The 26,012-nt window shown below is 39.8% G+C and overlaps 1 protein-coding gene and 1 pseudogene across 2 annotated transcripts in view; both read left to right on the forward strand.

Moving 5' to 3' along the window:
* The window catches only part of LOC145867280 (NLR family CARD domain-containing protein 3-like), a 109,935-nt gene that overhangs the window by 74,941 nt on the left and 8,982 nt on the right, over positions 1 to 26,012 (forward strand). Inside the window, exons 2-9 of the mRNA XM_082971349.1 lie at positions 3,381 to 3,479; positions 11,647 to 11,763; positions 13,408 to 13,497; positions 16,109 to 16,193; positions 16,322 to 16,550; positions 18,909 to 20,673; positions 20,951 to 21,124; positions 25,920 to 26,012. The exon at positions 25,920 to 26,012 is cut by the window's right edge and continues 81 nt beyond it. Of these exons, the coding sequence (XP_082827475.1) occupies positions 3,397 to 3,479; positions 11,647 to 11,763; positions 13,408 to 13,497; positions 16,109 to 16,193; positions 16,322 to 16,550; positions 18,909 to 20,673; positions 20,951 to 21,124; positions 25,920 to 26,012 (2,636 nt within the window). The 5' untranslated portion in view covers positions 3,381 to 3,396. The remainder of the gene's footprint in view (positions 1 to 3,380; positions 3,480 to 11,646; positions 11,764 to 13,407; positions 13,498 to 16,108; positions 16,194 to 16,321; positions 16,551 to 18,908; positions 20,674 to 20,950; positions 21,125 to 25,919) is intronic.
* The window catches only part of LOC123735045 (tripartite motif-containing protein 16-like), a 55,530-nt pseudogene continuing 31,427 nt past the window's right edge, over positions 1,910 to 26,012 (forward strand). The window contains exon 1 of the transcript XR_014383289.1: positions 1,910 to 2,195. The product of XR_014383289.1 is annotated as a tripartite motif-containing protein 16-like (transcript). The remainder of the gene's footprint in view (positions 2,196 to 26,012) is intronic.

Genomic DNA, 26,012 nt, shown 5'->3' on the forward strand with positions numbered 1-26,012 from the left:
TCTGACAGGTGATTATTATAGAAACGTTGACTCATCTCTTGTTCTACTAAACTGATGAAGGTCACTGCCACCCTTCCTCTTCCTCATGATGACATCACTGTGAATGAAAGCTGACTGTAATAAAACTGATTTCACTTTAATCAAACAAACACTAATAATGCTATTTATCATAAGGAAGTACAGCTATACAGTATCCTATACAGTACAGCTATACAGTATACTATACAGTACAGTTATACAGTATACTATAGAGTACAGTTATACAGTACAGCTATACAGTACACTATACAGTATACTATACAGTACAGTTATACAGAACAGCTATACAGTATACTATAGAGTACAGTTATACAGTACAGCTATACAGTATCCTATACAGTACATCTATACAGTACAGCTATACAGTATACTATAGGAATATGTAATAAATTAAAGCTACTACTGTCTACATAAATTACAGATGCAGCACAACATAAATGATTGACACTTTACTCAGACTTCACCTGGGCTTTCTGACCAATAGAACGTAATAAAGACATTAACGTTAGTTGAATACGTCCGTGAGCACCATTGTTGGTCGCTGGGTGAATGTGTGGCTAATTAACTTTCCAGGTAACTTAGCTATGATAGCTAACGTTAGTGGTCGCTAGGTGAATGTGTGGCTAATTAACGTTCCAGGTAACTTAGCTATGATAGCTAACTTTAGTGATGGTTGATTGATTAGCACTCGCAAATCGGTCCATTTTCACAAAAAACGTTTGTTTCCACTCCATGCAATTACTGACACTTTTTAGCAAAATATTATTTATTTCCACAATTACAGTTCCAGCGCAAAATGACGTGTTGATGTTAAAACATCACAATCGGCAGTGATATAGCCTACGTAACACTCGTATTACATTCTAGTTTTACACTTTCTAATACATTTGAAAGTAATGAAATAGCACAGCAAATCTTTTATTTATTTATATTATTTATATCAATATATTTGGGGGATATTTTGAGCATATTTGAATATTGGATGTGTCCCCCCAATATATGTTATAATTCCGGCACTGGGATACACTCTTTGTGTAGAAAGTGGATTTTATGGCATTTAAAGCCACAGTGATACATTGTACAGCACACGTGTCTCAGAAGTCCAAGAAGCTGGACATTATATCTGCAGCAGAGAAGAAGAACAACAAGACAGGCTTTATAATTTAGAGTAATATACAAGTGGCCAACCAAGATCACCTGTTCATAGCTGTTTCAACATGAATCCAGCAAGGAGATTCACCTGGTGGAGATCTATGTATTACCTGGAAGTCTAGAGAATGAAGGGCAATGGGTAAAGGCTGAAAATGGATCCATCATAATGATTCTACATGTTATAGTATGAACCTGGATCCATCATAATGATTCTACATGTTATAGTATGAACCTGGATCCATCATAATGATTCTACATGTTATAGTATGAACCTGGATCCATCATAATGATTCTACATGTTATAGTATGAACCTGGATCCATCATAATGATTCTACATGTTATAGTATGAACCTGGATCCATCATAATGATTCTACATGTTATAGTATGAACCTCGATCCATCATAATGATTCTACATGTTATAGTATGAACCTGGATCCATCATAATGATTCTACATGTTATAGTATGAACCTGGATCCATCATAATGATTCTACATGTTATAGTATGAACCTGGATCCATCATAATGATTCTACATGTTATAGTATGAACCTGGATCCATCATAATGATTCTACATGTTATAGTATGAACCTGGATCCATCATAATGATTCTACATGTTATAGTATGAACCTGGATCCATCATAATGATTCTACATGTTATAGTATGAACCTGGATCCATCATAATGATTCTACATGTTATAGTATGTCATGGCCTTTACTGGCCAAAGGTTAAACTGCTGTTATGTTTATGATATACTATGGTGTTGTTGATGAACACTGTTTTACAGTATGTCATGGCCTTTTCTGGCCAACTGCTGTTATGTTTATGATATACTATGGTGTTGTGTCACTAGACTTTGACCAGATATTATTGCATCCAAAGATCAACTGCACCTAGAACATAGATACAGAGCCACTTGTCATCAGGAAGCTGCTCTCTCAGCACAACGGAAAATATCTCAATGACTTGACATGTTCTGGCTGTGAATTCAGGCTACAAGGTAAGAATCTTCCCAGTGATTATTGTAAAGTGTGTAGAGAAATTAAATGTATGGTGTTTTTTTAGTATAGTGACTGACAGTAAAACACTCAGATCTAACAGTCCATTTCACCTGGGACAGTTATGTGACAATTCAGTCATACAAAATGGCGCTAACTGGGCGTAGGCAAGTCAAATTCAAAAACATATTGTTCATATATTCATATATTGTGGTTATTTTATAATTTGTATATTTTTATGTATAAGTTGTAAATCGTCTTTCAAAATATCGTAAAATGTGTTTTCTAAACTACAATGAGCTCCTCTTTCCTGTGTAATTTGGTTTGAAACCACTGAACATACTTTTCTTAACATTGTTATTATGAACTGAATTCAGTAACAGCATAATAATATCATACCTGTTGAACAAAGCAACACACTAGAATGAGAGAAATTATTAAAAGAGAAAGTGACTTATTAATATTATGTTATTATTATTATTATTACTATTAGTTCCACTACATGGAGAAAAGGTGAAAAATATCAGTCACGACTACATGTTCATGTGATGCATTAAATCACCTGACTGTTGGGATGTATCTGTTAGTAAATGTTTTATTGCTAAGAGATAATGAATAAAATACAACAATTGATATTCAATAATTAGTTGTCACTGTGTTAACCACAACCAACATGCTGGATCTCTGTTTAGTTGTTACTGTGTTAACCACAACCAACATGTTGGATCTCTGTTTAGTTGTCACTGTGTTAACCACAATCAACATGCTGGATCTCTGTTTAGTTGTCACTGAGTTAACCACAACCAACGTGCTGGATCTCTGTTTAGTTGTCACTGTGTTAACCACAACCAACATGCTGGATCTCTGTTTAGTTGTCACTGTGTTAATCACAACCAACATGCTGGATCTCTGTTTAGTTGTCACTGTGTTAACCACAACCAACATGCTGGATCTCTGTTTAGTTGTCACTGTGTTAACCACAACCAACATGCTGGATCTCTGTTTAGTTGTCACTGTGTTAACCACAACCAACATGTTGGATCTCTGTTTAGTTGTTACTGTGTTAACCACAACCAACATGCTGGATCTCTGTTTAGTTGTCACTGTGTTAACCACAACCAACATGTTGGATCTCTGTTTAGTTGTTACTGTGTTAACCACAACCAACATGCTGGATCTCTGTTTAGGGGTCCTGTCTCTAAAATGAGTCTCTCTTGGAAGAGAGAGAAGGGGGGCCCTGCCTCTAAAAGGAGTGTCTCTGGGGAACATGGCACCAAATCTAAGAGGTAAGATTAGTTTTGTAAAGAATTTATGAAGAGTTTATATCCAAAACACTATATCCACCATTTCTTCTCATTTGTGTTTTTTTTCTACAGAAATTAAGGCTTATGGGTGTGTAAAATATTACTGTTCTAAGATTTAAAATTCATAGATTTTAGCGTATGACATTTTACTGAGAACATCACAGCAAGATGAAACAAATATTGTTGCATTCTCTAGATTCTGCATTCACCAGATTCTCACATTTCATTTGCATTATAGAGCCCCACAGTGGAGGTGTTATAATACTCATAACACCTAGCGGTCAAACAGGGAAATGGTTCCAATAGTTTTATAGAGCCCCACAGTGGAGGTGTCATAATACCCATAACACCTAGCGGTCAAACAGGGAAATGGTTCCAATAGTTTTATAGAGCCCCACAGTGGAGGTGTTATAATACCCATAACACCTAGTGGTCAAACAGGGAAATTGCTCCAATAGTTTTATAGAGCCCCACAGTGGAGGTGTCATAATACCCATAACACCTAGCGGTCAAACAGGGAAATGGTTCCAATAGTTTTATTGAGCCCCACAGTGGAGGTGTCATAATACCCATAACACCTAGCGGTCAAACAGGGAAATGGTTCCAATAGTTTTTCCAATAAAAAACATGAGCTGTCGCACACCCAGATAATGTTTATTTATGTGGAGGTTCTGACTAACGGCTAAACTATAAGCTATAAAAAATAGAGTCGCACACTCCATGTATAAACTCCCAGTCATTTATTGGGTATTTACCAACGTTTCAGCATCACTGTGCCTTCTTCAGGGTGATGTCATCAATACTTGAACCAGGTTATGTTGACAAACAGTGCAATTAGTGCAACCAATGACAATAGAGAGGGGTGTGTCATAATGATTAAGTTAATTAGAATGAATTGAGTGAAACTGTTAAACAAACAATATTTTATGGCATATTGAATATATCAGGCTATTGTTATCATATAGAAACATAACTGATAATTGTACATAACATTAGCGTCAACATGCATTATTTTTTTATTCAATTTCACATATTTAATTGTTTCCTATTTCAATAAAAACATTTGTTCCATGTAATGTTTTGTTTCAACCATAATGCATAATAAGCATCATCAACAGGGGGTCATATTGGATGTGCTCTGATAAGCTGTAGAAAGAATATATCCATTTAAAACAGAGAACTGTTCATAAGGGCCTGAGATCAAAGTCAATATTCAGACCACTAGGGGTCCATGTTTTTAGACAGGATCTCCAGTAAGCCTCCCTTTGTAGTAGTAGGATCTCCATGTTACCTCCTCTCCTTGGTAGAGCAACATGCTCAATGCCTGTGTATTTGAGGGAGGAGATGGGATGGTTAGCTTCAACAATGCCTGTGTATTTGAGGGAGGAGATTGGATGGTTAGCTTCAACAAAGTGAGCTGCTATTGGATAGTCAGTGTTCTTACACCTGATTGAGCTGCGGTGTTCAGCTATGCGCTGTTTTAATTGTCTTTTCGTTTGTCCTACGTAGGCTTTCCCACATGAACAGGTGATGAGATAGATTACTCCCTTGGTATTGCATGAGATGATCCCTCTAACAGGGATTTTTCTACCTGTATGTTGATGTCTGAAGATGGATGTTTTTATAGTGCTGTTGCACTGTGCGCATGAGCCACGTTTGTAGTTCCCATTTGGGATGGGTGTCAAGAGTGTCTGAGTGGGCTCAGAGGGCAGGTCAGATCTTACCAAACTATCTACAATATTGCGACCACGCTTTTAGACCACCAGTGGGGGTTCCTCATAGACCACCAGTGGGGGTTCCTCATAGACCACCAGTGGGGGTTCCTTATAGACCACCAGTGGGGGTTCCTTATAGACCACCAGTGGGGGTTCCTTATAGACCACCAGTGGGGGTTCCTTATAGACCACCAGTGGGGTTCCTTATAGACCACCAGTGGGGGTTCCTTGAAGAGGTGTGTGTTTATTTTTGTCTGATTGTAGAATATTCCAGTGCTTTTCCAGTATTGCTATCTATCAGAATACTTGGTGTACTTGGTGCAAAAGACGGTTGTTTTTCTTCTTTGGTTGAGTTTTTAGCAATTCCTCTGTTGGTTTTTGAGATATTTTCATCATTGCTGCATCAAGAGTTCTGTCCTTTTAGCCTCTCATTTTGAATTTATCTGTAACTTCTTAGCATTGCTGTCAAAATCCAAACATGTTTCCACCGTACAGTTTTCCCATAGGGAATTATAGAAACACTTAAAATAAGGGATGTGTTTCGTATAGGGTGGGGTGGCGCGGCGGTCCTTGTGGGCAAATTCTGTCATCAAAGTATGTCATTCTCTGGATTTATGGTGCTTTCAAGACAACTGGGAAATGGGAAGTTCTAATGATGACGTCAGTGATCTTCAGGTTGGAGCTCTAGAAAGAGGCCGAGATCCCCACTTGGAATTTCGAGTTGGATGACCGTTCAAACCGTATTTTCTCAGTCGGAGCTCGTTTTTTTCAGAGTTTCTAGTTGTCCTGAACTCACTGAAGTCTGATATTTCCCAGGTTCCAGTTGTTTTGAACGTTGCAGAAGTCATGCTGGATTCACAGCATGGCCAATGTATTCAACATTTTCTGTCCCTTGGTGTTGCATGTGAATGTTTATCCTTTTAAGTTTGGAAAAGAGACCCTTAATTAACCTCTTGACGGTCGCCTAGGATAGGGGGCGCTACAGCGATTTTTGAAAAAAAAATGTGCCCATTTTAAACAGCCTCCTACTCAAACTCAGAAGCTAGGATATGCATATAATTAATACTTGTGGATAGAAAACACCCTAAAGTTTCTAAAACTGTTTGATTGGTGTCTGTGAGTATAACAGAACTCATATGGCAGTCAAAACCCCAAGACCGATCGTAACAGGATGTGGAATTCTGAATTGCGGACTCAACTTCATCACTTTGCCTATAAATCACACCGTGAGCAATGGTTCATTGAGCACTTCCTATTGCTTCCACTAGATGTCCCCAGTCTTTACAAAGTGGTTTGAGTCTCCTACTGTGAAAACTGACAGAATGAGAGGCTGTGGAAAGTGGTCACATGAGGAGGGCTGTCACCATTATGACGCCGGCGCCCCTGGCTACCCTCCCCTTTCGAAACGTTTAGAAAGACAATGCAATCGTCCCTCTTGAATCTTATTGGAGCTCTGGTTGAAAAAGGCCCTAAAGATTTATGTTATACAACGTTTGACATGTTTGAACAAACCTAAATAAAAAAAATAGCATTTTATTGAAAGAGGAGTCCCGCGTGGCCGACGGAACTTTTGGAGCAGCCTTCAGAACGCGCTAACAAGAACAAGCTATTGGGACGTAAAGGATTAACTTTTTCAAACGAAAATACATTTGTTGTGGACCTGGGATTCCTGGAAGTGCTTTCTGATGAAGATAATCAAAGGTAAGGGATTATTGACAATGGTATACAAGAGTAGATTTGATATGCGATTGTTCCAAGATGGCGCTGACCTGTAACGGTAGCCTATTTTTCTGAGTATCGCATCCCCTTTTATCGCAAAGTGTGATTACCCAGTAAAGTTATTTTTAAATCTGGCATTACAGGTGCTTTCAAGAGATATTCATCTATAAATCCTAGAATGACAATATTACATTTTAAAAATGTTTTCGAATAGTAATTTAGTAAATTGTAGCGCTGTTCACCGGATGCATTTGAGGGAAAATTGTTAGTCAACGTCACGCGCCGATGTAAAATGCTGTTTTTATATATAAATATGAACTTTATCGAACAAAAGAATGCATGTATTGTGTAACATGATGTCCTAGGAGTGTCATCTGATTAAGATTGTCAAAGGTTAGTGCTGCATTTAGCTGTTTTTTGGTTATTTGTGATGCATGTGGTTGGTCGGAAAATGCTATGTGGCTACTTTTACGATATACTCCTCTAACATAATCTAATGTTTTGCTTATGCTGTAAAGCCTTTTTGAAATCAGACAACGTGGTTCGATTCAGGAGAGGTGTATCTATAAAACGATATAACCTAGTCCTATATTTGAAAAAAATATATAGTACATTTTGTTATGCTAATGGCGATAGGATTTTTCGCTGGATGTCCGTCCCGCATACGGGACGGAGCCCGCCCAGAGGTTAACTTCTCAGGGCTGCCTGGGACGCTACCATCCCACCCACGGTTCACACTATTCAACAGCCTGTGAAATGTCAGGGCGCCAAATTCAAAACAACAAAATGTCCTAATTCAAGGTTCTCAAACATATGACTATTTTACACCCTTTTAAAGATACACTTCTCCTTAATGTAACCACGTTGTCCCATTTCAAAAAGGCTTTACAGCATAAGCATAAAGTTAGATTATTTTAGGACAGTGAAAACACAAGAAAAACCACACAGCCATTTTCCAAGCAGGAGAGGGGTCACAAAAATCATAAATTCAGCTAGAATTATGCACTAACCTTTGATGATCTTCATCAGATGACACTCCTAGGACTCAATGTTAGACAATACATGTATGTTTTGTTCGATAAAGTTCATATTTATATCCAAAAACAGCATTTTACATTGGCGCGTGATGTTCAGAAAATATTTTGCCTCCAATACTGCCGGTGAATCAGCACAACAATTTACAAAAATACTCATCATAAACGTTGATAAAATATTAAACTGTTATTCAAGGAATTATAGATGAACATCTCCTTTATGCAACCGCTGTGATAGATTTCAAAAAAGCTTCATGGGGAAAGCACACTTTGCAATAATCTGAGTACGGCGCTCAGAAAAAGACATCAAGCAATACAGGTACCCGCCATTTTGGAGTCATCTAAAATCGCATTCGAAATATTCACTTAAATATTCACTTAAATTTGATCTCAAATCCAAAATGGAGTATAATTTAAAAAATGTTAGCTTCACTGTCCAAATACATATGAAGGGGACAGTATATTATACTTCATCAGAAGGCACTTCCAGGTTCCCAGGTCCACAATAAATGTTGTTTTGTTCGATAAAGTCCATAATTTATGTCCAAATACCTCGTTGTTTGCGCGTTCAGTAAGCTACTCCAAATGTAGAAAGCGTGGCCAAAATGTCACGACAAAAAGTACAAAAAAGTTATATTTACGTTCGTTCAAACATGTCAAACGTTGTATAGCATCAATCTTTAGGGTCTTTTTAACTTAGAACTTCAATAATATTCCAACCGGACGATTCCAATGTCTTGAAAAACGTTATGGAACACAGCTACCTCATCACGTGAATGTGCGTCACAAAACCCATGTCATTTTCTGAGTCACCTAATTCCAGGTCCTCTTGTTCGCTCTGTGTTCACCGCAAAAGCCTGAAACTAGGTTCTAAAGACTGTTGATATCTAGTGGAAGCCTTAGGAAGTGCAAAATTAACCCTAAGTCACTGTGTGTTAGATAGGCAATGACTTGAAAAGACTACATGCATCAGATTTCCCACTTCCTGGTTGTATTTTTCTCAGGTTTTTGCCTGCCATATGATTTCTGTTATACTCACAGACATCATTCAAACAGTTTTAGAAACTTCAGAGTGTTTTCTATCCAAATATACTAATAATATGCATATCCTACCTTCTGAGCCCTAGTAGCAGGCAGTTTTATTTGGGCACATTTTTCATCTGAAATCGAAAATACTGCCCCCTATACCTTGACAGGTTAAACACAGAATTGGAACAGTCCAATCAAAGCCATGGTAGATATAACGTGATTTGACAATTGTATCTGTGGCCAATGACCTTGAGCCTTTTGGATGGGCACTTCTAATGTAACTCTATGGCAGCACCCAATGGGCTTGAATTTTTGAGCTCTCCCTGTAGATTTTGCGGTGACGTAGTGTCTCCATGAGTGACAGAACACTGAGCCAATCAAGGCGCAACTACAGAACATTACCAACCCCTACGCTCAGTATTTTCCTCTGGCTGCCCCACCACCACAGAAAGCACTGAGCTAGGCTGAAACACCTGCATTTAGGAGCTGCCTTACTCAAGACAACAAAAAAAGCATGTTTGTATGCAGCTTTATTATTATTTGTTTTACATTGTTTGCAAACTAATATGTGACACGTATTAACTAGGCAAGTCAGTACAAATTCTTATTTACAATGACGCCTACCCCGGCCAAACCCGGATGACGCTGGGCCAATTGTGCGCCTCCCTATGGGACTCCAAATCACGGACGGATTCGAACCAGGTACTGGCAGTGTGTTAGACAACTGTGCCAGTCGGGTGCCAATGTATATTGTATGTTGACTTTGACATGTTGTGGCTTTCAATATAAAAGAATATAAATATGAAGACTCGTATTTCACTTACCAGTCTAATGTAACGTTAGCAGGTAACGTTAGTGTCCTCTCCTTTAGCTGTTGTCAAAAAAATGTATGCAAGATTATCGTCAAAAATCTCTATACTTGGACATTGATTTAGCTCTCCAGTATTAGTAGCCATATTGTAAGTTCAAAATTTGCAAAACACTTCGTTTTCATAACTTTTATAACTCACAGATATGCGTAACGCGCTTCGCCATATACTTGCATAAATGGCCAAAAGGAACAAGCCTCCTGGCGCGCAAGCAAGCAATTGGTGTGGGATAGGTGAGGCAGGTTTGAGACTGATCTAATGAATTTACAAGAAAAATACACTTTATTTCTCAGCTGCCTCACCTACGTCTTTATGTGAATTAATAACTTTTAATTGGTAAATATTTCCAATAGATGGCAGCATAAGACCACGAAGCATCAGTTATAGGCTACAAGCAGCAATATGATTGACATAAAATAGCATGCAACCACAGACTATATGTCCCATGATTTTCTAAAATGGTCACTCATTACTTTAGGTAGCTATATAGCTCGTATTTGGGCTGTGTTGCTTTTGGGAGAGCAAATAAACAGTGACTATAGCAGGTATTGATAATAATCACTAGTCAGAACCTCAACCTTATCATTGTGATTAGGATGCATTATAAAAAATCATTTTAAATATCTGATATTGTGAGTAAACAACCTCGGAATAGAAAAGACAAGACTGCATCTTCCATCCTGCCAATAAATTACATCGTACAAACCTCGCGGTTAGAAAATTACCTCGTTTTGCTCGAGAAGGCAGAGTGCACGTACTGAACCACAGCTACTGTAGTTTCGAAATGGGACTAGAAATAAGAATTACAATTCTCAGACCTTACACTTCCTGGTTGAAATGTTCTCAGGTTTTTGCCTGCAATATGAGTTCTGTTATACTCACAGACACCATTCAAACAGTTTTAGAAACTTCAGAGTGTTTTCTATCCAAATTTACTTATAAATTTGCATTTTCTAGTTCCTTAAGCAAGAGTAGTAACCAGTTTAAATTGGGTACATTTTTCATCCGGCCGTGAAAATACTTCCCCCTAGTCCCAAGAAGTTAAATAATTGTTATATATTTTGTCAACGTTTATGATGAGTATTTTTGTAAATTGATGTGCACATTCACCGATGGTTTTGGTGGGAATACATTTTCTGAACATCACGCGCCAATGTAAAATGCTGTTTTTGGATATAAATATGAACTTTATCGAACAAAACATTCATGTATTGTGTAACATAATGTCCTAGGAGTGTCATCTGGTGAAGATCGTCAAAGGTAAGTGCTTCATTTAGCTGTGTTTTGGGTTTTATTGACACATGTCCTTGCTTGGAAAATGGCTGTGTGATTATTTTTGTCTATGTACTCTCCTAACATAATCTAATCTTTTGCTTTCGCTGTAAAGCCTTTTTGAAATCGGACAATGTGGTTACATCAAGGAGAAGTGTATCTTTAAAATGGTGTAAAATAGTCATGTATTTGAGAAATTGAAATTATTAGATTTTTGCGCTAGCGCCCCATGTAGCCCATAGAAGTTAAACAGTTTTAGAAATGTCAGAGTGTTTTTTATCCAATACTACCATGCATATGCATATCCTAGCTTCTGGGCCTGAGTAACAGGCAGTTTACTTTGGGCACGTTTGTCATCGAAACTTCTAAATTCTGCCCCCTACCCTAAAAGCTAATACATGAACGTTTCTGAAAGTGATATACAGCGTTTAGTAATGAAACTCTTCTTATGTTTCCCCATCTGAGATCAGAGTAGATGAGAAATGTAATGTTTGTCTCTGTTGTGTTGAAGACCAATCAAGCAGGAGAGACCAGCCTCCCCTGTACCCAGCTGTGTGTCCATGAAGAGTGACTGGTCAATGGATCAACCTATATACTTTAGAGAGGGAGACGTTTCTACTGAACAAAGGTAAGAAGAACTCAAGGGTCATGGTCAGTGAGTTAAACAACACTGTCTCTAGTCATTTCTCCTCTCCAATTTTCACATTTCTTTTGGTTGTTTTCATAATCCATAGGCTAATTATTTTTCCATTTTCATAGTCCTAAAACAATATTAAACAAACACAACGTTCCCTCCCTGTGTGTGTGTGTGTGTGTGTGTGTGTGTGTGTGTGTGTGTGTGTGTGTGTGTGTGTGTGTGTGTGTGTGTGCTCTCCCTGGATGAGGAGATGTAATCTCTATCCTGATTGCCTAGTCACTTTTATCCTTACCTACATGTACATAATACCTCAACTTTCCTCAACTACCTGGTACCCCTGCACATTGACTCAGTACTGGTACTCCTTATAGTCTCATTATTATCTCAACTACCTGGTACCCCTGCACATTGACTCAGTACTGGTACTCCTTATAGTCTCATTATTACCTCAACTACCTGGTACTCCTGCACATTGACTCAGTACTGGTACTCCTTATAGCCTCATTATTACCTCAACTACCTGGTACCCCTGGACATTGACTCAGTACTGGTACTCCGTATAGCCTCATTATTACCTCAACTACCTGGTACCCCTGCACATTGACTCAGTACTGGTACTCCGTATAGCCTCATTATTACCTCAACTACCTGGTACCCCTGCACATTGACTCAGTACTGGTACTTTTTATAGTCTCATTATTACCTCAACTACCTGGTACCCCTGCACATTGACTCAGTACTAGTACTCCTTATAGTCTCATTATTACCTCAACTACCTGGTACCCCTGCACATTGGCTCAGTACTGGTACTCCTTATAGTCTCATTATTACCTCAACTACCTGGTACCCCTGCACATTGACTCAGTACTGGTACTCCTTATAGTCTCATTATTACCTCAACTACCTGGTACCCCTGCACATTGACTCAGTACTGGTACTCCTTATAGTCTCATTATTACCTCAACTACCTGGTACCCCTGCACATTGACTCAGTACTGGTACTCCTTATAGTCTCATTATTACCTCAACTACCTGGTACCCCGCACATTGACTCAGTACTGGTACTCCTTATAGTCTCATTATTACCTCAACTACCTGGTACCCCTGCACATTGACTCAGTACTGGTACTCCTTATAGTCTCATTATTACCTCAACTACCTGGTACCCCTGCACATTGACTCAGTACTGGTACTCCTTATAGTCTCATTATTACCTCAACTACCTGGTACCCCTGTACATTGACTCAGTACTGGTAGTCCTTATAGTCTCATTATTACCTCAACTACCTGGTACCCCTGCACATTGACTCAGTACTGGTACTCCTTATAGTCTCATTATTACCTCAACTACCTGGTACCCCTGCACATTGACTCAGTACTGGTACTCCTTATAGTCTCATTATTACCTCAACTACCTGGTACCCCTGCACATTGACTCAGTACTGGTAGTCCTTATAGTCTCATTATTACCTCATCTACCTGGAACCCCTGCACATTGACTCAGTACTGGTACTCCTTATAGCCTCATTATTACCTCAACTACCTGGTACCCCTGCACATTGACTCAGTACTGGTACTCCTTATAGCGTAATTATTGTTATTTTGTGTTACTATTTCCTTTTTTTTATTTACAAGGTATAAGGTCAACGTAGCAAGTCTGGTGAACAGGGCAGAGCTCCATATCCGCAGGCAAACCAGCAGAAACTGGATCAGCAGCACAACAAGGTATCACGTCTGGTGGACAGGTCAGAGTTCATATCCTCAGTCAGACCAGCAGAAACTGGATCAGCAGCACTACAAGGTATCACGTCTGGTGGACAGGTCAGAGTTGATATCCTCAGTCAGACCAGCAGAAACTGGATCAGCAGCACTACAAGGTATCACGTCTGGTGGACAGGTCAGAGTTCATATCCTCAGTCAGACCAGTAGAAACTGGATCAGCAGCACTACAAGGTATCACGTCTGGTGGACAGGTCAGAGTTCATATCCTCAGTCAGACCAGTAGAAACTGGATCAGCAGCACTACAAGGTATCATGTCTGGTGGACAGGTCAGAGTTCATATCCTCAGTCAGACCAGTAGAAACTGGATCAGCGGCACTACAAGGTATCACATCCGGTGGAGCATGTATCAATACTGATAGGATGGAAAGAAAGGGAGCGCTGCTCTCAGATCAGTTTTCTACATTAAAATCTTTCCTTAATGTAAGAATATTTTAAAGATAAATACACAATGCAGAGTTTGAGAGGACGAGAGGACTGGAGTACTAATGGTCAATAGGGAATTGTAAATAGGAGTTGGGTTTCAGTTCAACATCAGTTACAATCTGTGGAATGTCACTCCTGAACTCAGAGCAACGTGTGCTACGTGGGCCACGTTGGCATTGGTCTGTACATTGAGTCGAGAGCAGGATACTTGTTAATTGGCCATTGGCCAAGTTGTCCTGCAAGGACTTCTGATTGGTCAACCCCAGGCTAGGGTGGGGGGTTATAAATGGCATCCTGTTCCTTTGTTTGGTGGGGAAAAGCTGAGGACAGGGGATTCTGATTGGTCAACTCCAGGCTAGGGTGGGGGGTTATAAATGGCTTCCTGTTCCTTTGTTTGGTGGGGAAAAGCTGAGGACAGGGGAGACTGAACATCTGAACATCTTCCTCCCAGCTTGACATGCCATAACAGGTTAGATATGCTATTACTTCAATTTTTAAAAAAAATGACTATTTTACACCATTTTAAAGATAAGACTCTCGTTAATCTAACCACACTGTCCGATTTCAAAAAGGCTTTACAACGAAAACAAAACATTAGATTATGTCAGCAGAATACCCAGCCAGAAATAATCAGACACCCATTTTTCAAGCTAGCATATAATGTCACATGAACCCAAACCACAGCTAAATGCAGCACTAACCTTTGATGATCTTCATCAGATGACAACCCTAGGACATTATGTTATACAATACATGCATGTTTTGTTCAATCAAGTTCATATTTATATCAAAAACCAGCTTTTTACATTAGCATGTGACTAGCATGTGACTAGCATTCCCACCGAACACTGCCGGTGAATTTACTAAATTACTCACGATAAACGTTCACAAAAAGCATAACAATTATTTTAAGAATTATAGATACAGAACTCCTCTATGCACTCGATATGTCCGATTTTAAAATAGCTTTTCGGTGAAAGCACATTTTGCAATATTCTCAGTAGATAGCCCGGCATCACGGGGCTAGCTATTTAGACACCCAGCAGGTTTAGCACTCATCAAAGTCAGATTTACTATAAGAAAAATGTTCTTACCTTTGTTGTCTTCGTCAGAATGCACTCCCAGGACTTCTACTTCAATAACAAATGTTGGTTTGGTCCAAAATAATCCATCGTTATATCCAAACAGCGGCGTTTTGTTCGTGCGTTCTAGACACTATCCTAAATGCTAAATCAGGGTTACGAGCATGGCGCAATTCGTGACAAAAGAATTCTAAATATTCCATTACCGTACTTCGAAGCATGTCAACCGCTGTTAAAAATCCATTTTTATGCCATTTTTCTCATAAAAAAGCGATAATATTCCAACCGGGAATCTGCGTTTAGATAAACAGACAAAGGAAAAGAAACCATTCGGTCGAAGCGGGCACGCGCCTAAGCCCATAGTACTCTGAGTGGCCACTTGCCAAAAGCGATAAAGTGTTTCAGCCAGAGCCTGCCTCGATATCGTTCAACGTTTTCCCGGGCTCTGAGACCCTATGGAAGACGTAGGAAGTGTCATGTTATTGCACAGATCCTGAGTCTTCAATAAAAAGAGCCAAGATGAAACACTACTTCTCAGACAGGCCACTTCCTGCTTGAAATCTTCTCAGGTTTTGGCCTGCCATAGGAGTTCTGTTATACTCACAGACACCATTCAAAGAGTTTTAGAAACTTTAGGGTGTTTTCTATCCAAAGCCAATAATTATATGCATATTCTAGTTACTGGGCAGGTGTAGTAACCAGATTAAATCGGGTACGTTTTTTATCCAGCCGTGCAAATACTGCCCCCTATCCCCAACAGGTTAAACAACACTGTCTCTAGTCATTTATCCTCTCCCATTTTCACATTTCTTTTGGTTGTTTTCATAATCCATAGGCTAATCCTTTAGTCCATTTTCATAGTCCTAAAACAATATGAAACAAACACAACGTTCCCTCCGTGTGTGTGTGTGTGTGTGTGTGTGTGTGTGTGTGTGTGTGTGTGTGTGTGTGTGTGTGTGTGTGTGTGTGTGTGTGTGTGTGTGTGTGTGTGTGTGTGTGTGTGTGTGTGTGTGTGTGTGTGTACTGTAATCTCATGTTTTGTCCACAGAAACCAACAGGAGAGATCAGAGTCAGAGATTCTCAGTGGTCAGTCTTCCCAGAGTCATCAAACAGACCTGGACTCTATATTCAGTGTATGTGGTCCTGTTATGAACATTTGTTTTTGTTTTCCTCAAGTAAAGTTGATCTGTCAATCATTCATTATTGTGTTGATGAGAAAGCATTTCTTCTCTTGCTTAACTTATTTACTTTATTATTTCAGTTGCTTGAAGAGAAAATTATTACATTTGTGAAGAACGAGCTGAAAATGTTCAAGAGGAATCTTAGTCCAGAACTCCCACAAGGCTTTGAGAGTCAGAAGCAGGATGAGGAAGTGGTGGATGCTGAAGATGAGAAGCAGGAGAGCAGTGCCAGAGAGGGGGCTCTGAAGATCACACTGCACGTCCTGAGGAAAATGAACCAGAAAGAGCTTGCTGACACACTGGAGAAAAGTAAGAGCTGTTTTACTCATGTTGAATGCTGTTTTATAACATTTAAAAGCTGTGGCTAAAGTACAGCTAAAGTAGCTGTGTAACTCAATGATATTGTAGCAGCCTTAACACAACACCTAGTGACCTCATCAAGTAGCAGAAGGGATGTGTTGTGTGGATTAATTTAGAGAGAGAGACAGAGAGAGAGAGAGAGAGAGAGAGAGAGAGAGAGAGAGAGAGAGAACATTAATAATACCATCAATAATACCAATAATAATGTAATCAGTCACACCAGTCTGTAATGCATTATGAAAACATATACACATTTATACTGTTGTGTCTTTGGGCACCATTAAACTTGTTTATCAAATAACTCCCTGTAATTATTATCACGCGATTAAACTGATTAATCGTTTAACCTCTATGGGCTAGGTGGGACGCTTGCAGCATTGACACGGCTGGATAAAAAACATACCCGATTTAATCTGGTTACCACTCCTACCCAGTAACTAGAATATGCATATACTTATTACATATGGATAGAAAACACCCTAAATTTTCTAAAACTGTTTGAATGGTGTCTGTGAGTATAACAGAACTCAAATGGCAGGTCAAAACCTGAGAGATTCCTTTACAGGAAGTGGCCTGTCTGACCATTTGTTGAACTTCTTTTCCATCTCTATCATTTACTAAGGATCTCTGCTCTAACGTGACACTTCCCACGTCGTCCATAGGCGCTCAGAGCCCGGGAAAAAACAGAATGTCGTCATTCCAGCCCCAGGCTGAAACACATTATCGCCTTTCTCAAGTGGCCCATCAAGAGACACTAGCTTATGCGCGTGACCCCGACCGCCCCCGCCTTTGGGATTTTTTCCTCTGTTTGCCGAAAAGGAGATTCCCTGTCGGAATATTATCGCTTTTCTACGAGAAAAGTGTCGTAAAAATTGATTTTAAACAGCGGTTGACATGCTTCGAAGTACGGTAATGGAATACTTAGAATTTTATTGTCACGAATTGCGCCAAGCGCGTGACACTTCTTTACTATTTCGGATAGTGTCTGGAATGCACGAACAAAACGCCGCTATTCGGATATAACGATGGATTATTTTGGACCAAACCAACATTTGTTATTGAAGTAGCAGTCCTGGCTGTGTATTCTGACGAAGACAACAAAAGGTAATGACATTTTTATAATAGTAAATATGATTATGGTGAGTGCCAAACTTGCCGGGTGTCTAAATAGCGAGCCCGTGATGCCTGGGCTATGTACTTAGAATATTGCAAAATGTGCTTTCACCAAAAAGCTATTTTAAAATCGGACATATCGAGTGCATAGAGGAGGTCTGTATCTATAATTCTTAAAATAATTGTTATGCTTTTTGTGAACGTTTATCGTGAGTAATTTAGTAAAATATTAGCGAATTCCCCGGAAGTATGCTAGTTCTGAACGTCACATGCTAATGTAAAAAGCTGGTTTTTGATATAAATATGAACTTGATTGAACAAAACATGCATGTATTGTATAACATAATGTCCTAGGGTTGTCATCTGATGAAGATCATCAAAGGTGAGTGCTGCATTTAGCTGTCTTCTGGGTTTTGGTGACATTATATGCTGGCTTGAAAAATGGGTGTCTGATTATTTCTGGCTTGGTACTCTGCTGACATAATCTAATGTTTTGCTTTCGTTGTAAAGCCTTTTTGAAATCGGACAGTGTGGTTAGATTAACGAGTCTTGTCTTTAAATGGCTGTAAAATAGTCATATGTTTGAGAAATTGAAGTAATAGGATTTTTAAGGTTTTGAAAATCGCGCCACAGGATAGCAGTCGCTGTTACGTAGGTGGGACGAATTCGTCCCGCCTAGCCTAGAGAGGTTAATACATTTTATACAACCATTTAGATGCAAGTCCCATAGCTGAGGCTATTATATAAACAGTTTTATGGTAATACTGTGGTCTCTTCTGAGTATCACACAATTGTACCAAGCGGACCAGTTCGTAGCTGGATTCTTCACCGATCTTTTATACCTTCTCCAGAACATAAATGTCGTTTGGTTCCCCAATTCTGTGAGTTGGAAGAATTTCCTTGTCTCTCTATGAAACCCCTCTCAGTCTCAACTGGGCCTGTTAGGCAGGACATTTCCTTTGGAATTTACGACCGCCTTGACAGGGCCTGGGTAGGGAGAGGTAGGTAGGGGGATGGTGCAAGGCGGAGGGGGTCAACTGTGCTCCCTGTTCCCAGAGTGAGGCCAACGTCATGACAATACATTCAGTTAAGAGAATAAATGATTATAATTTAAAATGTTATAACAGTCCTACAATACTGTAGGCATTAAAACAGACGTAATATTAATATCCTCTGTGCTATTTCTTCATTCAGATGAGCTTGCTGTGATTTGCCAACGTGAACTCAAATCTAATCTAAAGAAGAAGTTTCAATGTGTATTTGAGGGGATCGCTAAACAAGGAAACCCAACACTTCTCAATAAGATCTACACAGAGCTCTACATCACAGAGGGTGGAACAGGAGAGGTCAATAATGAACATGAGCTGAGACAGATTGAGACAACAACCAGGAAACAAGCAAGACCAGAGACTGCAGTCAAATGTAACGACATCTTCAAACCCTTAACTGGACAAGACAAACTTATCAGAACTGTGCTGACAAAGGGAGTCGCTGGCATTGGAAAAACAGTCTCTGTGCAGAAGTTCATTCTGGACTGGGCTGAAGGAAAAGCAAATCAGGATGTTCAATTTGTGTTTTCATTCCCTTTTCGGGAGCTGAATTTGATGAAAGGGGACAAAAACACTTTGATTGAACTTCTCTATCACTTCTCAATGGAAACCAAACAATCAAGAATCTCCAACTACGACAAGTACAAAGTTGTGTTCATCTTTGATGGTCTGGATGAGTGCCGACTGCCCCTAGACTTCCAGAAGAACAAGATCTGTTGTGACGTCACAGAGTCAACCTCAGTGGATGTTCTGCTGACAAATCTCATCAAGGGAAATCTGCTTCCCTCTGCTCTCCTCTGGATAACTACCCGACCTGCAGCAGCCAATAAGATCCCTTCAGGGTGTGTTGACCAGGTGACAGAGGTACGAGGGTTCAATGACCCACAGAAGGAGGAGTACTTCAGAAAGAGATTCAGTGATGAGGACCTGGCCAGCACAATCATCTCACATGTAAAGACATCAAGGAGCCTCCACATCATGTGCCACATTCCTGTCTTCTGTTGGATTTCTGCAACAGTCCTCGAACACATGCTGAAACATAAGAGAGAAGAGATGCCCAAGACTCTGACTGAGATGTACACACACCTTGTGGTGTTTCATACCAAACAGAAGAATGAAAAGTATCTTGGGAAAGAAGAGACAGATCCACACTGGAATAACGAGAGCATTCTGTCACTGGGAAAACTGGCTTTTCAACAGCTAGTGAAGGGCAATCTGATTTTCTATGAAGAAGACCTGAAAGAGGCTGGCATTGATGTCAATGAAGCCTCAGTGTACTCAGGATTGTGCACACAGATCTTTAAAGAGGAATGTGGGCTGTACCAGGACAAGGTGTACTGCTTCGTTCATCTGAGCATTCAGGAGTTTCTGGCTGCTGTGTATGTGTTCCTCTCATTCATCAACAACAATGAGAATCTAATGGACAAACTGCAAACAAAAGAGAAGCCTGAAGTTACTTTCTACAAGAGTGCTGTGGATAAAGCCTTACAAAGTGAGATGGGAAACCTGGACCTGTTCCTCCGATTCCTTCTGGGCCTCTCACTGGAGTCCAATCAGAAGCACTTACGAGGTCTACTGACAAAGAGAAGAAGCAGCTCAAAGAGCCATGAAGAAACAGTCAAGTACATCAAGGAGAAGATCAGGGAGAATCCCTCTCCAGAGAGGAGCATCAATCTGTTCCACTGTCTGAATGAACTGAATGACCATTCTCTAGTGGAGGAGATCCAAAGCTACCTGAGCTCAGGAAGTCTCTCAGAAACCAACCTGTCACCTGCACTGTGGTCAGCTCTGGTCTTTGTGTTGCTGACTTCAGAAAAGGAGCTGGATGTGTTTGACCTGAAGAAATACTCTAGATCAGAGGAAGGTCTTCTGAGGCTGCTGCCAGTTGTCAAAGCCTCCAGAGCTGCTCTGTGAGTAAATAAAATGACATATAAGAAGTAATCATCAGGAGGAAATATTATGTTTAGAGAAAATATGTATTATAATATGTATATAATATTATATTGCATAACATATTGAATCAGATATTCAATCTAGTATTACAATATGACCATACAATTCTAGGAGACGGAAGATGAATCTATGTGTTGTTTGGGAATATGAACCAAATGCATCTGCCATTGTCCTTCTACACTGCTGGTGTTAAATTAACAGTGTGTTTGTGAAGTCATGATGATCTCTTTGCAGGCTGTCAGGCTGTGGAGTCACAGAGAAAGGCTGTGCTTCTCTGGTCTCAGCTCTGAGGTCAAACCCCTCACACCTGAGAGAGCTGGACCTGAGTAACAATGACCTGAAGGATTCAGGAGTGAAGCTGCTCTCTGCTGTACTGGAGGATCCACACTGTAAACTGGAGACTCTGAGGTCAGTATTCCTGTAGTTGGTCAACAAGTGATAACTGTTCACCAGATCCTCATGTGTTTACCAGACACACATAGTCCACACCATATGTGTTTGGACAGTGAAGCTTACAGTTTTAAATGTGGTGCTATGCTCCAGCATTTTGGATTTGAGATACAATGTTTCATATTAGGTGACAGTACAGAATGTCACATTTAATTTGAGGGTAATTTCATTCATATCTGTTTTACCATTTACAAATTAAAGCACTTTATGTATTTAGTTCTCCCATTTGAAAAAGTCTTAATTATTTGGACAAATGCACTTATATTGTATTAAAGTAGTCATAAGTTTAGTAGTTGTACCATATTCCATGCCTGCAGTGATTACATCAAGCCTGTGATTCTACAAACTTGTTGAATTCATTTTTCAGTTTGTTTTGGTTGTGTTTTGGATGATGTTTTTCCTAATAGAAACTGAACGGTGAATAATGTCCTGTCATTTTGGAGTCACTTCACTTGTGTTGTCAGTAAGAATAGAACATGTTTCTGAACACTTCTACATTCATGTGGATGATACCATGATTATGAATAATCAGGAATTAATCGTTAATGATGATGAATGAGAAATTTACAGAGGCACAAAGATCAGACCCCCTTTGTTATTGGTATTATTCTGTATACTTCTGGCCCTTCTTTGGACACTGTGTTAACTAACCTCCAGACGAGCTTCAATGCCATACAACTCTCCTTCCGTGGCCACCAACTGCTCTTAAATACAAGTAAAACTAAATGCTCTTCAACCGATCGCTGCCTGCACCTGCCCGCCTGTCCAGCATCACTACTCTGGACGGTTCTGACTTAGAATATGTGGACAACTACAAATACCTAGGTGTCTGGTTAGACTGTAAACTCTCCTTCCAGACTCACTATAAGCATCTCCAATCCAAAGTTAAATCTAGAATTGGCTTCCTATTTCGCAACATAGCGTCCTTCACTCATGCTGCCAAACATACCCTTATAAAACTGACCATCCTAACGATCCTCGACTTCGGCGATGTCATTTACCAAATAGCCTCCAATACCCTACTCAATAAATTGGATGCAGTCTATCACAGTGCCATCCGTTTTGTCACCAAAGCCCCATATACAGTGGGGGAAAAAAGTATTTGATCCCCTGCTGATTTTGTACGTTTGTCCACTGACAAAGAAAGGATCAGTCTATAATTTTAATGGTTTATTTGAACAGTGAGAGACAGAATAACAACAAAAACATCCAGAAAAACTCATGTCAGAAATGTTATAAATTGATTTGCATTTTAATGAGGGAAATAAGTATTTGACCCCCTCTCAATCAGAAAGATTTCTGGCTCCCAGGTGTCTTTTATACAGGTAAAGAGCTGAGATTAGGAGCACACTCTTAAAGGGAGTGCTCCTAACCACAACTTGTTACCTGTAAAAAAAGAAACCTGTCCACAGAAGCAATCAATCAATCAGATTCCAAACTCTCCACCATGGCCAAGACCAAAGAGCTCTCCAAGGATGTCAGGGACAAGATTGTAGACCTACACAAGGCTGGAATGGGCTACACGACCATCGCCAAGCAGCTTGGTGAGAAGGTGACAACATTTGGTGCGATTATTCGCAAATCGAAGAAACACAAAAGAACTGTCAATATCCCTCGGCCTGGGGCTCCATGCAAGATCTCACCTCGTGGAGTTGCAATGATCATGAGAACGGTGAGGAATCAGACCAGAACTACACGGGAGGATCTTGTCAATGATCTCAAGGCAGCTGGGACCGTAGTCACCAAGAAAACAATTGGTAACACACTACGCCGTGAAGGACTGAAATCCTGCAGCGCCAGCAAGGTCCCCCTGCTCAAGAATACATATACATGCCCATCTGAAGTTTGCCAATGAACATCTGAATGATTCAGAGGACAACTGGGTGAAAGTGTTGTGGTCAGATGAGACCAAAATGGAGCTCTTTGGTATCAACTCAACTCACCGTGTTTGGAGGAGGTGGAATGCTGCCTATGACCCCAAGAACACCATCTCTTCCGTCAAACATGGAGGTGGAAACATTATGCTTTGGGTGTGTTTTTCTGCTAAGGGGACAGGACAACTTCACTGCATCAAAGGGACGATGGACGGGGCCATGTATCGTCAAATCTTGGGTGAGAACCTCCTTCCCTCAGCCAGGGCATTGAAAATGGGTTGTGGATGGGTATTCCAGCATGACAATGACACAAAACACACGGCCAAGGCAACAAAGGAGTGGCTCAAGAAGAAGCACAGGTCCTGGAGTGGCCAAGCCAGTCTCCAGACCTTAATCCCATAGAAAATCTGTGGAGGGATATGAAGGTTCAAGTTGCCAAACGTCAGCCTTGAAACCTTAATGACTTGGAGAAGATCTGCAAAGAGGAGTGGGACAAATCCCTCCTGAGATGTGTGCGAACCTGGTGGCCAACTACAAGAAACGTCTGACCTCTATGATTGCCAATAAGGGTTTTGCCACCAAGTACTAAGTCATGTTTTGCAGAGAGGTCAAATACTTATTTCCCTCATTAAAATGCAAATAATTGTATAACATTTTTGACATGCGTTTTTCTGGATTTTTTTGCCGTTATTCTGTCTCTCACTGTTCAAATAAACCTACCATTAAAATTATAGACTGATCTTTTCTTTGTAAGGGGGCAAACATACAAAATCAGCAGGGGATCAAATACTTTTCCCCCCCACTGTACTACCCACCACTGCGACCTGTACGCTCTCGTTGTCTGGCCCTCGCTTCATACTCGTCGCCAAACCCACTGGCTCCAGGTCATCTACAAGACCCTGCTAGGTAAAGTCCCCCCTTATCTCAGCTCACTGTTCACCATAGCAGCACCCACCTGTAGCACGCGCTCCAGCAGGTATATCTCTCTGGTCACCCCCAAAGCCAATTCCTCCTTCGGCCGCCTCTTCTTCCCGTTCTCTGCTGCCAATGACTGGAACGAACTACAAAAATCTCTAAAACTGGAAACACTTATCTCCCTCACTAGCTTTAAGCACCAGCTGTCAGAGCAGCTCACAGATTACTGCACCTGTACATAGCCCATCTATAACTTAGCCCAACTACTTCTTCCCCTACTGAATTTATTTATTTAGCTCCTTTGCACCCCATTATTTCTATTTCTACTTTGCACTTTCTTCCACTGCATATCTACCATTCCAGTGTTTTACTTGCTATATTTTATTTACTTTGCCACCATGGCCTTTTTTTGCCTTTACCTCCCTTATTTCACTTAATTTGCTCACATTGTATATAGACTTATTTTTCTACTGTATTATTGACTGTATGTTTGTGTAATACCCTTGTTTGAACCAAGTATTGAGTTTATTTGTTATAATTAATTGGTATTATATTTAAAAGATGATTGAATTGCTCCTAAACTGTAATGTTGTTAATGCATTATGCTTTTTGAAGAAATATTTATTTAATGTATAAGTGAATAGTTTGTTTTACTTTGAAGTTTACGTTTTGACCAATAAGGTCGCTTGTTAAGTTGTGGCCAATGGGAGTTGACCTGGTTAACGGGAGGGAAAAAAACGTTGATGAAAGGATGGACGTTTTACCTCAGGACGGTTGGTGAAGAAAAATTATAAAAGAAGACGACAGAACTACAACAAAACACATAGCTACTAAGACATGAAGGGAAATACATGTTTTATTTAATAAAAGAGTTGTTATAATTTAGTTAAAACTTTGTAAAGACTGAAGCTACCGTCTCGTCGTGGAGGTATTAGCCAGCCTAGAGGTTAGCCTAGCATCGTGTCACACCGGGAGATAATTACTTGGGAAGCTTAACGAGTTCGTGTTGCCATGGGGATATCGGTTACGGCTAAGGAGTACTGTCTGCATGGGTAGCTGTGCTTGCCTTGGACTTTGTGAGGAAACCTGCATGGAACTGCCATACTTCGCTGAGGGAATATCTACCAAGTAGTGAGTAACCACAATGTGAGGTGCTTAATTTGGACACGGTTTGTGCAGAACTCATTGGGGTTTATTATTTTTTATTTCTTTTAAAATAAAGGTGAAATAAATAAATTGGTAATGGTGAGAGGTTAGCATGTTTTGTTGTAGCCTCTGTTATTGGTAATGGTGAGAGGTTAGCATGTTTTGTTGTAGCCTCTGTAACTTTCTCACTCATTATTATTCATGATCTTTCTCAATCATGGCAGTCACAGGCTTGATGTAGTCATTGCAGTCAAAGAATATGGGACCAAATACAAAACTTTTGACTATTTTAATACACTATGAGTTAATTGGTCAGAAAACATATGACTTCTTTAAATAGGGGGACTAGATACATAAAGTGCTTTCATTTTTTTAAATGGTGAAACAGATATGTATGAAAATATCCTCAAATAAAAGGTGACATTATTTACTGTCACCTCATATGAAACATTTGATCTGAAATCCAAAATGTTGGAGTTTAGAGCCACATTTAAAATGTTATCTTCACTGTCAAAATAGATATGGTGTGGACTGTATACTCAATACAATCTAAATCTGATACCTCACTGTCTGTCTTTTGACTGATACTGCTTTTAAACTGGTCTGGTCAGTCTACTCAAATATTTGTACTATACATGTTTCTATCTGCAGGCAATACTTTGATAATTTGTAATTTATAATATGATACATTAATTTATGAATAGATATGGAAGGTTTCAGGACACTGATATATCTGAATATGTTGAAGAAATATACTGCCACTATTTTCACCACCAAAGAATAGCAGTGTGGTTTTAATATGATTTGACTCTTTGCAGGCTGTCAGGCTGTCTAGTCACAGAGGAAGGCTGTGCTTCTCTGGTCTCAGCTCTGAGGTCAAACCCCTCACACCTGAGAGAGCTGGACCTGAG

This window comes from Salmo salar, unplaced genomic scaffold (genome assembly GCF_965601325.2).
Source record: "Salmo salar unplaced genomic scaffold, fSalSal1 ptg000257l, whole genome shotgun sequence".
Lineage (NCBI taxonomy): Eukaryota > Metazoa > Chordata > Actinopteri > Salmoniformes > Salmonidae > Salmo > Salmo salar.